This window comes from Moschus berezovskii, chromosome 13 (genome assembly GCF_049115385.1).
Source record: "Moschus berezovskii isolate FMDL1 chromosome 13, NW_MosBer_1.0, whole genome shotgun sequence".
In the NCBI taxonomy this organism is placed as follows: Eukaryota; Metazoa; Chordata; class Mammalia; order Artiodactyla; family Moschidae; genus Moschus; species Moschus berezovskii.
Window position 1 is genome coordinate 51,985,521 of NC_142472.1, and position 16,090 is coordinate 52,001,610.

Genomic DNA, 16,090 nt, shown 5'->3' on the forward strand with positions numbered 1-16,090 from the left:
TTAAAAATTACCCTATAGTATCATACAAATGGAATCAACATGGAAAATAATTTTTAGTGGTGATTTGACCACAAATAAGAGCATCAAAGAAAATGTGAATAAAGCTTAAAGAAGCCTCATTTTATTTAAGGATAATTTATAAGCAGGCCCTGTAAGAATTTTTCTTTGTGGTGCTCCCAGGAGCCGAGCAGCTGAAAGGATAAAGCGAGGCTCCAGGTGAGGGTATGGGGACTGGTGTCCCTGTCCTAGCTGACCCAGGCTGCAGGAGCTGAGGCCGCCAGGAATCTGGAGCTTCCTGTCCACCACAACTGGACATTTGAGGAGAGGGGGCTTGAGGGCTCACTGGAGAGAGGAAGGGGCCGAGGTTCCAGCTTTGAGATGCTCTGTGCGTGTCCGGGCAGGGAGCACAGCCACGACCCTCCGAGGGAGCGTTAACTTGCGCTTATCACCCAGGAAAGGGCACTCTTCTGGACTCTGGCCTTGGCAGCAGTGCTTCAGGGGTAAGCAACAGGCCACAGGGGCCAGCTGTGATGGCATGCTTTCTGCACCAGGTAGCTGCACTCTGGGAGGGTTGATAAACCAGGAGGCTAGTAAGGTTTTCTCTGGGGAAAAAACATGTTTGCTGATTTTCAGCCACTGGTCTAGAAAATAACATTTTATTTCTAAGCTCATTTTGTATTTCCATGTATTTGTCTACAATACCAGGAATAATAAAATTTTTAAATAACATGATATACCTGTGGGTATGTATTTGCCTATACAGGGAAATAAAAAAAATCTCAAATTCAATCTTATGCAAACTAACATTCCATTTTCTCCCTAGCATACATATAATATCTAGACTCTGGAAAGACTAATTTTGGAAAAAATATAAAAAGAGGAACACCTCAAGCCCCTTTAAGTTTTGTCCATCATTATCTGTTAACCAGGGAAGGACACTCTTATTTCACAGACTCACACACCAGGGAGATGGCCTTATCTTCTACCAAGAAGATTCTCTCTCATGTTACAATAAGACATTTAAAATTACTGCCACAGAAGTTTAAGCAAGGACACACTTCAGGGACTGCTGAAGACATCAATACCCACATCCTGATTATTGTCAGTTTCTACACTATGTGACTTAGGGTGAGTCAGGCAGTAGTGTTTAAGAAGTCACAAAATCTTGTCTATAGTCTGACTAGCACAGCCTCTTTGGTTTGTGAGTCCCAATGTGCAAATAAAATTAAAATATTATTTTTTAATTCATTCTTAATGTTCTGAAAAATGCTTACTGAATTAACTATAATAGAATATCCAAATCACAAGGCAAGGATATAATACCAAAGATACAAAAAAAGAGTTAGAAATTAAAATTCAGAACACTCAAAAAACAGAAAAACCAAATGTGCAGCACACTGTGTTCCATGTTAATAACTGCCACCCAACATGCACTCTGCAGATAATCCTGTCCAATAACCTTGCATGAAATTCAGCAGCCTATAAGCCACATACCTACCTTCAGGACAGCTGTCTAGTATCAATGTGCAAATAAAATGTCAATGACACGCGCACACCACATGTAACATGTGATTGTGTGCGCCACATGTAACATGCGATTCACGCATACACATGTAACATGTGATTGCACACACCACATGTAACATGTGATTGACGCACACACCACATGTAACATGCGATTAACACCAGTCATGCTCTGATGAAACAAATCATAGAAAATAAAGGAGAGAGAAAATGTAGTAAGAGACAGTTTAAGCACAGAAGTCAATTAGACCTGGAGTTCTGATTTCTGTTTATTTTGTAGTTAAGCTTTCAGCTTTTACCCTAAAGTATAAATGTTAACACAGAAAAATGTCTCCATGCCCTGGATTAGGGCACCCTTGAAATTGTGAAGCACTTCAACTGGTATCCATAAAATAATTCAACAGCATTTATTAAATGACTTGTGCTTCTGTGGCCCTGCCTTTAGAATTATCAGCACTGTCAAAAGAGGTTAAGTATTTAGTGCCAGGCATGTTCCTAGAGACAGAGAGTGTTTATCAGTTCTAACTGTTTAGGAACAACTCTGCTCAGAGTGGTTTGTGTTTTACTTTGGGTCAGCTCACGGTAAAACTGTCAGCATGCTAAATCTATGGCTCAGCCCTCACTTTGAGGAAGATTTTCCACGTGGATGGAGACAGGATGTTACAGTCCACTTGAAAATAAGATGAGGTGCCAGTTAAACTGTAGACCATCTGTCAGTCAAATTTCAAAGGAAGAAAAAGGAAACAAAGGACAGAAAAGCAGCACACAGGGATGGGGAGGGCACCTCGGTGGCCAGCCCGGTGCTCCCGGCACTCTGCAAGGGCCCAGGGAAATCTCCCTCTACTCCACAGGTCACCAGGCTGGTTCAGAACAGCGCTGCGAGCAGACTTCTCAAGAAGTCGGCAGTGACACTGCAGCGCCGCCCTCGCTTCCATCCTGAACAGGAGACAGACGACAAGTCGGGCAGTGGCCGACGCCACCCAGATCACCCCCCGCCCCGGGCAGGCGGCTAACCAGGCAGCCTGCTGACAACAAGACTCTGCCTTCCTCTGTGATCACGCCTTAAAGATGTAGGAATACAGTCACAGTAGCTGTGGGGGATCAGTCACTTTTCCTACAAGCTAGAAAACAAGGTTAATACTTATATGAATTATCACTATAACAGTGACTTAGCGTCTAAATTAATTTTAGCTTCAAGGAATAGACTGACCCCAAAAATAATGTTTACTATAAAAACAATTTCTGTAAAGCTAATCTCATATCCTGATTTTCCAAGGGAAACACGAACTGGAGGAAAATAATACAGATCTGTCAAAACTTTTTATAAAAAGACAGTCAATAACTGACACTTTATCAGAGATCCTAGAATGGATGTCCCTCTGTCCATTTCAATCTCATCATATAACAAGTGTGGGCACTCTCACCCTTCCATTAAATCCTACAGCTTAAATACCAATCTCAGCATAATTGTTTCATTTGAGACTAAATTTTCTATGAACCGAAACATGGCCTGAGTGTGCTGTGTGTGACAATCACCTATGTACTCTACTAGTATAGTTTCCTCTCTCCTTTAATTGTCAGCACCAGAAAATAATACTGATACAACTTCTAGCTACTGGGGTAAATGAAAAAAACAGGATTCAAAGAATCAAATGAACAAAAACATCAGGCTGCAAATGAATACAACGTTTAGTCAGTCATCATACCTGAGTATCCCCAGAGAAGCTGTTGTGCTAGAATATAATTGAATCCATTCTTAGAAAAAGCCAGAATTGTCACAGTTTTCACATAACGGCTACAGCAATTATTCTGAATCTTAAGATAGCTGTTTTCAGAATCTTACACATCATTATGTAAAACAAAAGCCAAAAACAAACTCCAAACATATGAGAATATACATTTAAGATTTAAGGATATACTTCAATATAATTGACCTAGGTTCAATTCCTGGGTCAGGAAGATCTGCTGGAGAAGGGATAGGCTTCCCACTCCAGTTTTCTTGGGCTTCCCTTATGGCTCAGCTAGTAAAGAATCCACCTGCAATGCGGGAGACCTGGGTTAAATCCCTGGGTTGGGAAGATCCCCTGAAGAAGGGAAAGGTTACCCACTCCAGTATTCTGGCCTGGAGAATTCCATGGACTGTATAGTCCATGGGGTTACAAAGAGTCGGACACGGCTGAGCAACTTTCACTTTCAATATAAACTAAATCCAAATTATGAAGCTTTCCTACCATATATCTGATTCAATTGCTTTTCTTCTACTTTCTCCAAAACCCATTTACCTGCTCTTCTAACTTCCAAGAGTCACCCATTTACTCAAGTAACTTAATACAGAAATAAACTAGACCTGTGATAGAAAAAAACAAAACAACAGAATCTTCACCCCAACTCTGAAACTCCAGAGAGTCCTAAGTCCTTCAAGCTCTTTCACCCTCAGTGTCTCCATCCCTCAGAGGAGGATGAAGGTGGAGAACAAATAAGACACGCATTTGAAAAGAAATTCTGACTCATGGCCACACTACAGGCATCTGTCTGCTTGTATCCCCATCCCCACAGCTCCATCACGCCCAGCCCAACAACGGAAGCTCAGCATCAGCCTATCAACCTGGCACTGGAAACCTGAAAGAAACTAACGGGTGGCTTCCTAGTCTGTCTGGCCTAGGAAAATGGGGCTGTGATCAGGCAGAGAGGATTAAAAGGGCAGCGACAGGCTCCAGAGTGACACACAGGCACCCAGCTCAGGTCCATGTGGCCTGCAGGGGCAGAGGCGTGCCCGGAGTGGGGAGCGGGAGGGATGGCACAGAGAGCCTCTCCTTGGAGACTTGTGGCTTGACGGTAAAGAGATGAACAGAAGCCCGCAGGCAGGGTGCAGGAAAGGGAGTATTTTAAGCAAAGGGGACACTGTGTACAGAAACACAGATACAAGAAAACCTGAATTCGTGTAAAAGAAAACTTTACCAAGCGTCCACCTTGAAGTGGGCACTGTGCCGCGTGGGGATGACAAACCTCACAGGGGTCTGCTCTCCCAGATGAAGGGAACTCTGGTCTCTTGAAGCCAGTCATGGGAGTTCCGCAGGCCACTCAAACAAGACCAGACCTGTCCGGAGTCAGGACACACACTGGAAGCCATCAGCAGACGGTGATGAGATGAAATGAGCAGGGCAGGAAGGAGACCCTGGGGGCTCACAGTACAGCCGGAGAAGGGAGACACAGAAATTCCATCCCCAGAGCCCAGAGACACGAGAACAAGGGTGGCAATGGTGCCACGCTCATGAGGAAAGATCACACAAGAGGTGAGACAGATGTGGATACAAGATGAGGACTTGAGTGGGGAGAGCATGGACTTTGAGCTCCCTGAGGAGCTCCACGGACAGAATGACAACAGTGTTTCTCAGGAGCCAGGTGTCATGTTAAACTACATGCTCTATGCACACCAGCTTATCTTCAGAAAAAGCCTGCCAAAGTAAAATATCACTGGAGAGGTTGTCAATAGCCTGCTTGATGGCCATCATGCAAACTGGATAAAATTCAGCTGGTAGTCTGGGACTGCCTGCCATCCTCCACTCAACCCTTATTCTCATTTCATTACACTTGTAAGAAAGAAAGCAATCTTGCATTTCATGTAGTTGAATCTCGAGCGTCCCAGGTACACTTTTCTGGAAGGATGTTACTGATGAGGAAAGAAGTTCACAAAGATCAGGTACTTTGTTGAAGGTCACACAAAGGAGGAATCAAATCTGAGCCCAGATCTGTGCACTGACAGAGCCTGGGCCCATACCCACCACCCTGCACTGCACTGTGAGTCCTGAAACTGGGCACCAACAGAAGATGTAGAGACCACTACACGTGCATGATCAAGGGACCTGGGTGAACAAGGAGGCCCAAAGACCATAAGGAGTTCCTGAATTGACCCCCTTTAAGGGGTCAACTAAGGAATGGGAATTCACAAATAATTCTTAAAAGCAAGCAAAGATGTATCAGGACGAAAGAGCCAGGGATTCAAAGATGAGTGACCAGTAGGAGCAAAGCCTCAGGGGGACCAGGTAAGAAGAACAAAACAATTTCATTGGATTTAATAATTTTTAAAAAGTCATTATTGTCACCCTGCTTATTTAACTTATATGCAGAGTACATCATGAGAAATGCTGGGCTGGAAGAAGCATAAGCTGGAATCAAGATTGCCAGGAGAAATATCAATAACCTCAGATATGCAGATGACACCACCCTTATGGCAGAAAGTGAAGAGGAACTCAAAAGCCTCTTGATGAAAGTGAAAGAGGAGAGTGAAAAGGTTGGCTTGAAGCTCAACATTCAGAAAACAAAGATCATGGCATCTGGTCCCATCACTTCATGGGAAATAGATGGGGAAACAGTGGAAACAGTGTCAGACTTTGTTTTTTTGGGCTCCAAAATCACTGTGGATGCTGATTGCAGCCATGAAATTAAAAGACACTTACTCCTTGGAAGGAAAGTTATGACCAACCTAGGCAATGGCAAGCCACTCCAGTACTCTTGCCTAGAAAACCCCATGGATGGAGGAGCCTGGTGGGCTGCAGTCCATGGGGTCGCTAAGGGTCGGACACGACTGAGCGACTTCACTTTCACTTTTCACTTTCACACATTGGAGAAGGAAATGGCAACCCACTCCAGTGTTCTTGCCTGGAGAATCCCAGGGAAGGGGGAGCCTGGTGGGCTTCCATCTATGGGGTCACACAGAGTCGGACACGACTGAAGTGACTCAGCAGCAGCAGCAGCAGCAGATAGTATATTTAAAAGCAGAGACAATACTTTGCCAACAAAGGTCCATCTAGTCAAGGCTATGGTTTTTCCAGTGGTCATGTGTGGATGTGAGAGTTGGACTGTGAAGAAAGCTGATTGCCGAAGAATTGATGCTTTTGAACTGTGGTGCTGGAGAAGACTCTTGAGAGTCCCTTGGACTGCAAGGAGATCCAACCAGTCCATTCTAAAGGAGATCGATCTGGGGTGTTCATTGGAAGGACTGATGCTAAAGCTGAAACTCCAATACTTTGGCCACCTCATGTGAAGAGTTGACTTACTGGAAAAGACTCTGATGCTGGGAAGGACTGGGGGCGGGAGGAGAAGGGGACGACAGAGAATGAGATGGCTGGATGGCATCAGGGACTTGATGGACATGAGTTTGAGTGAACTCCGGGAGTTGGTGATGGACAGGGAGGCCTGGCGTGCTGTGATTCATGGTGTCACAAAGAGTCGGTCACGACTGAGTGACTGAACTGAACTGAAAAAGTCATTAATTGGTGATCCCAGTCAGGCAATTTTATTTCACTCAATGAAAAGTACATCTGCAGAGACAACGGATGGTGAGCAGGTGCCAACAACAAGCACATGCCACTCCCCTGGATGCTGGACTACACAGAAAGCAAACTAAAGTCAAGGTTGGCTTTGTTTCCCCCAAATGGAGAAGACTCCATGGATCACAACAAACTGTGGAAAATTCTTAAAGAGATGGGAATACCAGACCATCTGACGTGCCTCCTGAGAAATCGGTATGCAGGTCAAGAAGCAACAGTTAGAACTGGACATGGAACAACAGACTGGTTCCAAACAGGGAAAGGAGTATGTCAAGGCTATATATTGTCACCCTACTTATTTAACGTATATGCAGAGTACATCATGAGAAACGCTGGGCTGGATGAAGCACAAGCTGGAATCAAGATTGCTGGGATGAACATAAATAACCTCAGATATGCAGATGACATCACCCTTATGGCAGAAAGTGAAGAAGAAATAAAGAGCCTCTTGATGAAAGTGAAAGAGGACAGTGAAAAAGTTGGCTTAAAACTCAATATTCAGAAAACTAAGATCAAGGCATCTGGTCCCATCACTTCTTGGCAAATAGATGGGGAAACAATGGAAACAGTGAGAGAGTTTATTTTTTGGGCTCCAAAATCACTGCAGATGATGACTGCAGCCATGAAATTAAAAGATGCTTTCTCCTTGGAGGAAAAGTTATGACCAACCTAGATAGCATATTAAAAAGCAGAGACATTACTTTGCCAACTAAGGTCTATCTAGTCAAAGCTATGGTTTTTCCAGTGGTCATGTATGGATGTGAGAGTTGGACTATAAAGAAAGCTGAGCACCAAAGAACGGATGCATTTGAACTGTGATATTGGAGAAGACTCTTGAGAGTCCCTTGGAGATCCAACCAGTCCATCCTAAAGGAAATCAGTCCTGAATATTCATTAGAAGGACTGATGCTGAAGCTGAAACTCCAATACTTTGGCCACCTGATGCGAAGAACTGACTCATCTGACAAGACCCTGATGCTGGGGAAAAATTGAGGAGGAGAAGGGGACAACAGAGGATGAGATGGTTGGATGGCATCACTGACTAAATGGACATGAGTTTCAGTTGGCTCTGGGAGTTGGTGGTGGACAGGGAAGCCTGGTGTGCTGCAGTCCATGAGGTCACAAAGAGTCGGACATGACTGAGCTACTTAACTGACTGACTGAACTGAAGCGTGCAACTGCAAATGAGAGGCGACAGAATTAAATAGTGAGAGTACAACCAGTAAGTACTTAGCTGAGGATTTTACATGTGAAACAAGTGGAAGATAAAACTACCACATGATAAGGTATTTTGTTGGGGCTACACCCGTTGCCAAAGAAAACACTTCTCATGCAACTGTGTGCAGCTGTACTTCCAAATGTGGTCAATCAGATTTTACTTATAATTTGGAAAGAGAAGCCCACAGTGCTTTGTGTCAGTAAAAGGATCACATAATCTGTTTTTACAGCCAAAAAGACCCACTGACGTTTCATGTCTGGGACATTCCCACTGTAGGAAGGGAGCCCCACAGACGCAGCCCTCTCGGCCTCTCTTCTCACACTCCTGCCCCACACACCATCAAGAAGACTGGCTCATGGACTGCTCAGTCTAGGATGAGACGCCTGCCCTTGCCCAGGGGGACGCCCGGGGTGGCTCCCGCAGCTCTGCAGTGCAGGGTGTACCAGGAAGGCTGCCTGTGACCAGCCTGGTTAGCTTCTCCATCTCACCCTAGAGGTCACAGTACAGGCCCACAGCATGCCCTAAGCCATGCCCCCAAGACCAGTGTCATCACAGTGACACAGGGCTGACCGGTAAGGTCTGCCCACTGGTTCCTCTCTGCATCTTCCTTTACCGACTGGGGTTCCAGGAAACGAAAGCAAAGGGGTCATTACTGAGTCCCCACTGGCCCTACACCATAATGCTCCCCAAGCAGTAAATATGTTCATGGGGATAAAGTGACATCAAAAATATATTTCTGTCTGGAACTAATGGTACGAAACAACAGGGAGGATGCCCAGGAAGCAGTCCCTTCACCACGTGTCCAGATAAAGACACCAGAAAGGCTAAAGATCAGGATGATTAAATAATCACAAGAGTGGCAGGCTAATATTAACACTTAAATCCAGATAAGTGACAGTGAAGACAACTCCTGGTATAACTAGCTGCACATCACGGGTGACAATAATAGCAAAGACGTCCTTTCTAGTGTAAAACCAGGAACCAGAGATAAAACACGGAGTCTACAGATGATTCCAAAATAACAAATCAGAACTCATAGTAGATGAGAAAATGAGAACACACACAGAGTGGGAAGACTCAGCTTTATAAAGACATCAAATTACTGAATTAACAGTAGATAAATGTAACTCATCCCAAAAATATTACTAGGCCCCCATTCATGCAAGGCTAGAAAAGAGGTTGTGGCCATGCCCTGTGCCATAGAATACTTGAAAATTCTAAGTAAGACCAACATTATCCTACTGGTCTTCTACCCTTTGAACCTGATTTGATTCTGAATAATTTTTGACTGATTTCCAACTCCCTACCTACCTCAGAAACTAATACACATGAACAAAAATTCTCTCTTCAAAACAAAGTGAAACCACACTATGAAATAGCACAGCTGTGAGAAAGAACAGTCTGCAACTGTGGACACCAAGCTGGACGATCCCAAATTCAGGACAAGTGACCGCAGCAGACTGTGTGCACATGGATTCCGGAAGCATAGGAAGCCCCGAGTCCATCTGTGCTGTTGAGAGTCAGGGTCACAGTTGCCCTTGGGTGATCAGTACTATCTCAGAGAGGCAGCCAGTCTTCTGGTTCTGATCTGGGCGTATTCAGCTTATAAAATTCCACTAGACCTACGTGTAAGATAAATATACTTTTCTGTGTGTACATTGTATTACAATGTAATGTTTTACATGAGAAGATAATAGAGAACTTGGGAAGTAAGAACTTGTAAAACTTTGGAGCAGAGAATGGCAGAGTCATAGGAAAGAATCCACATTAATACTCCCCACAAGGCTCCTCTAAAGCTCCTGACACAGGAAACAGCAGTGTCTGGACACCCTCCGGTTCACACCGCATTGCCCACAGCCTCCCTGCACTCCATCTTGAATCAGCACCCCCAGCCCCAACTCCTTTTGCTTCCACTTACAGGAATGAAGGTGCATGACCATTAGCAAGTTTTCCTTTAGCCGTTACCTTTGAAAACAAACCAGCACAGAGTACAAAAGACACGTCACAAAGAGCACACTTTACAACCTTACCTAGTAGGACAAACCCAGAATTTTTCAGGCCAATATCTAACTTAAAAAAAAGTTCAATAGCCTTCAATACAAAAAAAAAAGTGGCTGAAAGAATATAAACAAACAAAAAAAATTTCAGGCAACAGACTTACAAAGGTGCTCACAAAAGCTGAAAGATAAACAGAACCATGGTGATTTTTTCCCCCAATTCTTCTGTCTTTTCCTAAAAAGGACTCCCGATAGAGGACACCCAATCCTGCCTCGGCCCCAGCAGTCCTCCCGACCCTGAGGCACAGGTCTCTTCTCAACCTGTAGGTCCCCAAAGCCGCCCCAACACAACCACGTGGATCCCTGGAGGCAGGTGGTGTGGGGACAGAGCAGGCAGACCCCCTCTCCTCTCACATGCACATGTCCACCTAACCCACAGCAGTGCTCTCAGCGCCACGCGGGCCACCAGGGAGGGGGCCAGGGGCAAAAATGGGGAAAGAAATGGGGAAGCACTGCAGGCCCGTGAGGCACTGTGCAGGGGTGAGGCCCGCCGCCACACCTAACCCTAAACACGAGTTTCTAAACACAGCACCACCTTCGCATTAGGATAGATGTCAGCACCCATGACTGACACATCTCAAACCATAAGTACATGAGGTTGAACAGTATGGGGCTGCTGACCAATAGGCAATTCCATACCCGTTCAACTTAACAGGAAACACATAATTATTTTAAAAAAGCTAAAATAGCTATAATACCTCGGGTTTGGGCAGCTTCCTTTAAAGCAGCTAGAAGGTGAGGCTTCAAGTTATCCAAAAGAAATCTTCCTTCAAGACCTGGGAAAAGGGACCTAAAAAGTGACAGAAATGCAGCAATTTTAAGTAGATAAGATCAATGATATAATTTCAAGCCAGTTACATGTGCTCACTATTTTACCTAAGTTATAAGGCACACCTCAAATCACACGCAATCCTTGTGATCCAGTACTATCCAGGGTGTGGCTTTAAACCCTGAGTCAGCATGCAAACCCAGGGACGGCCCAGCAACACCTTAGAGAAACATGCACTGTATTCCCTGAAATGTCAATAGGCATCCTGAGCTATGATTACCAAGTAGAGTATTTTCGGGAATTTAATTTCATCAAACGGAGAAGGCAATGGCAAGCCACTCCAGTACTCTTGCCTAGAAAATCCCATGGATGGAGGAGCCTGGTAGGCTGCAGTCTGTGGGGTTGCTAAGGGTTTCATCAAAATAACTTACTTTTGACTAACTTTAGTTATTACTAGCTCTTTGTAGCCATTCTTTTCCATGTTCTGTTATTAGAATTTTCAGGAACAACAACGGCTTGGGCCGCTTTTTAACGGATAAACATCTGGAGGCCCTTCCACCTTAGAACGCAACGGTGTGTTCTTTCTAACGGAGCAGCTCTGCAGAGCCCCCTAAGGCCACACGCACACCCGCATGGCTAGGCAGGGGCCTCGCCTACCTGGGGTGCTCCTCTGAGGCGATGTAGATCACGTCCTGGTCGCAGGCAGAGGAGGAGAAGGGAACGAAGGCCCCGTTCTGCAGGGGCAGCAGCTCCAGCCCCAGCAGCTCGCCGTAGGCCTGGTCGGAGAGCACGAACTCCAGCAGATGCAGCCTCTCGGGTACATCCGCGCCGCCCAGGCCCGCCTTCCGCAGCACCTGCCGGGTCCATGCGGGTGTCACCTGCGTCAGCGGCCCGGCGCTGGAGGCCATGAGCTGCGCAGCGGCAGCCAGGTGGGCCGGGGCCCGGACCACCTCCCTCCCCGAGCGCTGCAGGAAGCGGAGCACGGCCGGGGCGTAGTCCAGGCCCTCATCCAGATCCGAGAAGCACGCCTGCTCCAGGGGGACCCAGTGGCCGCCCAGGGAGGGCAGCACCTCGTGCTGGAAGAGCTCCTGAAACAGCGGCTCCAGCGCCGGCCGCCAGGGCAGCTTGACCTGCGCTGCGTCCGGCCACAGCCCATAGACCCCAGCCACCGAGAGCGGCAGCCCAGGGCTGCAGCCGGCCCGTAGGCGGGCGACGGCGTCGAGGATGAGGGCAGCGTAGGCCCTGGGCACCACGCTCAGCACGAGCAGCTCGTTCCACACGGCGGCCGGGTCCCTCCACTGGTCCAGCTCCCGCCACTTGATGCTTCTGCGGTTGTCCGTCAGGCCGAAGAAGCCGCTGACGTGGACAGGGAGCCCCGTCCGGCTCTCCTCGCCCGGCGGTAAGGGGAGGAAGCAGAAGGCTTTCCCTGAGAACCCAGCTGCCGTGGCCCCCGCCCCGTCCTCCTCAGCCGGGCCCGGCAGGGGGGTGGCGATGCCGATGACTGGGACGAAGCGCAGCTCGTCCGCCAGCGCGTCCAGCTGCGCGCTCAGGCCCCGGCCGCCCACGCTGTTGCATACCAGCCAAGATGTTTCCCGGGCGCCCTGGGCACCCCCGTCCTCCAGGACGATGCTCACGGGGTACGTGACGCACGTGACGCCGCCGCTGGGCACCCGCTCACAGTAGTCACTGAGGGCGGCCCCCAGCGCCTCCACTGCCCCCGGCCGCTCTGGCGCCGGCTCTGCCGGCTCGCGGGCCGTCACTCTGAAGACCAGCTTCTCCGAGCCATCAGCCTCGCGGACGTGCAGGGACACACCCTGCACACTCTTCAGGAAGAGCAGCACTGTGTCCGCGTCCGCCTGGAAGGACTCGAATAGCTCCAGGACCTTCTGCTTGTTGTAGAGGGTCCCGCTGAGCTGGGAGGGTTGCCGCCGAAGTGGGAAACGGAAGAACGTCCCAGGAAAGCTGCCCTTCACAAACGTCTCCTTGGTGCTTCCAAAAAGGCCAATAAATGGTGCAAACTGGTCTGAAAGCTCGCTAATTTCTTTGCTGTCATCTCTGAGATTCCAACACTGGCCTGATTCGTGTGGACCGAAAAGCGTCTGATGAGGATCTAACATGCCAATCTGGTCACCACTAAAGATGCAAGGAACATCTGCAAAGGAAAATTCAAGTCACCATCAACCCTGAACTACACTGACACTGATAATCACAATTACACTGCACAATTACACACGGAGAAGCATGAGCCACAGAAGGATTCTAAACAGAGTTATCTAAAAATGAACTAAGCCTTGCTTTGGAAACATAATTGATTGAATGCAAAAAATGATTTCTCTTTAGATTCAAAAAGCACCAGGCATTGAAAAGCTTTAAGTGATTAGTGTGAAAACCTAAGATGTATCATCAAGCATTTACCAAATTAATTAAAATACATAAGGAATATTTGGATATTTACACTCTCCCTACAGCCTTGTGAACCCAACTAAACAGAACAGAGTTGTAGCCTGTGTGCAATATAAAATTTCAACCACAGATTCTCTGAGAGAATGAGAAAGAACAGGTGATCTCAAGCATGCGTCCTGGAGCGAGTCTGAAATGGACAGTGACTTGAGGACCTAACCTTTACACAAGACCTCTATGGGGTCCACCCGTGACATGCAGGATCACCAACTACAGGCTTAGGCATTACAAGCACCAAATCCTGAGCTCTGGGCTATTTTCAGTAGGATACGTTATGTCCACCAGCCCACCACCACGTCCAGTCAACAAGGCTGGTCCACACCGCCCCCCACCATTGTCTACAGTCCCTTCTGCACTCCCATTACTGAAACTATGTCAGGGAGAAGCCTGGTGACTGGAGAGCAGAACTCACGACCTTGGCAAGTCCTTGGATTAGAGATCAGCACCCAGGGAACCCATCCCACATAAGTGTGCTGGTTCTCAGACAGGGAACAAACCCACAGTGAGAGCAGATACCAGCCACCAGGGGACTCTCTGGACAATACACCCCTGACAACAGGCTCCACGCTTATGCAAAGCACAAGTGTGCCCCCATAAAATTTAAAAACCACTGCATGTCACAGATGTGAGGAATAACTCACAAATAGTTGAACACAAGACTGTTAATATTCACATAATTGTTACATAACATAATGACTTCATCAGTTTTATTATATAATACATAATATTACTTAACACAATACTATACATTATAACACTGTAAATGCAATTTTAAAAATAGGTTTGCTAAAAATGGGCCATGGTGAGGATACTTCTGTTTCTCACTTGCTCAGGACAATCCCAATTCAGGCCAGTGGCCGAGAATAATATCACTTCTTAACCCTCAGAACTGCCCCAGTTTGGGCGATCAATTACATGTTACTCTAGCAACAGCTAGAACTCTGCCAGCGCAGCCCCTTCTTCTCCTGCAAGTTCAAAATGCAAAAACAGTTCCAAATTAAGCCATAACTGGTGCTGATTTCATTAAAAAGTTTTATCACAAAACCACAGTAAATACTAAGAACTCTGGTTCCAGAAGAACATCCCTAAAAATTACAAGTATTTCCTAGTGTAACTGAATCAGAAACTCACATTCTTTCTAGATTCCAAACATGACTTCAAAGTAATCATCGAAATACTCAAGTTTAAGAAGAGCAAAATTTCTATAGGGAAAGTGAGAAACCAAGATCGTTTCAAAGTTCTCCTCTGTGTCAGTTACATACCACTGGATATTATATTTCCTTCTTCCTGTTATTTAAAAATATATACAAGCAAATCTGTGAAAACCAGTTTGCCTGACTCAAAAATTTGCAGTACAAAAGTTTTTAGAGTAAAAATTTTGTGTGGGCTTTCAACTGCTGACATAATAGGCTTTCAATTGCTGATGTAAAGTCTCAAACTTCACATAAAATGACTGACTATACTACATTGATTCCACTGGAAATGATGACATTAACTTTTGCATCACACGATGAAGATTTGATATGGTTACCAAGATAACTAGAGAAAACACAAAACACACTGAAATTTCATCGGCATTCAATATAGTCTCTCAAGTTTACCCAATAATATACAAGGCAGAGGTTAAATAACTTTGAATCTCAAGACTGAAAAGCCAAATACCACACCTGTTATATGATAGACAGAATTGAAGCCAATTCCAAATCTTCCAACCTTCAAAGGGTCGTCCTTCTTCCTGCTCCGCGCTATTTCCTGAATGCCGTGCCAGTCCTCTGGGGTGAACACCGCGTTGTTGTACACGTAGAGAGCGGGTCCTGGGGGTCAAGATGCACAGTCAGGGGCTGAGAAAGAAGGGAGCCTGGACATTCACTTCTCCTACACAAACTTCCTCTATGTAATAATGCTTATTTGATGAAAAGACAGAAAGAACTGAAAACAGTGACTGATGCAGTATCACCGTTTGGTTGCTCTCACAATAAAAACAGAAATTACAAATTAATGGTGAAAATAACCAGCAGAAGAAATATAGTATTGCTGACCCAAAATCCAAAAAGGAAAATTATAGTGCTTAGATACTCAAAACACAGCGCAAACAAGAAAATTAATCACAGTGTACTACTTTGTAAAACTTGACCCTAAGTAACATATTTACTTATATATTTTTGTAAATGGAATTACCTATAAATGTACTGAGAAGACTAAGGAAACCATGTTAAAATAATGCTTTTCACGCACCTATGAATTCAAGCACAGATATGGGGATGTTAGTCATAATCTATGTTACCAAAATGGCAAGACTGTAAAATATCTGTAAAAAAGTCAAAGTAGAGACATGAAAAAGCCACGCCTATGAGGTTACTACAGGAAGGTCGACTATGTGGAGATCATGGTGTGTCCCACACAGCAGGAAGGGTGTGGGTGGGCTCTGGGAGCCCTCCGCTTCTGGGAGCCCCAGCCCTTCCTTCACTCGTAGCTCCTAATTAACTACACCCTTGAAGTCCTTAGTAAAGTGAGAAACTGAGGAAATCTCTTATTTTTCTGCATTGGCTCTCTCTCATCAGACACATTCTGAATCTTCTGTCTTCTCATTATATAAAAAAAACAAAAACAAGTTGAACTCAAGAGTTCTCATTTACAACACTAAGCGTCCGTAAAGGGGAAAAAACTGTAACCCAAGATGACACCAGCCAAGACATGACTCTTGTCTGAATATGAGAAAAACCCCTCACAC

The 16,090-nt window shown here is 45.8% G+C and overlaps 1 protein-coding gene across 4 annotated transcripts in view; it reads right to left on the reverse strand.

Annotated features, from left to right (window-relative positions):
• Positions 1-16,090, reverse strand: part of SACS (sacsin molecular chaperone) — a 90,147-nt gene that overhangs the window by 14,174 nt on the left and 59,883 nt on the right. For 2 of the 4 annotated variants that reach the window (XM_055426384.2, XM_055426385.2), the window contains 4 exons: positions 15,027-15,173; positions 11,557-13,051; positions 10,829-10,920; positions 3,231-3,257 (listed from right to left, as the gene is read on the reverse strand). In XM_055426384.2, coding sequence (XP_055282359.2) covers positions 3,231-3,257; positions 10,829-10,920; positions 11,557-13,051; positions 15,027-15,173 — 1,761 coding nt within the window. The other 2 variants (XM_088842687.1, XM_055426388.2) reach the window with 2 other exon arrangements.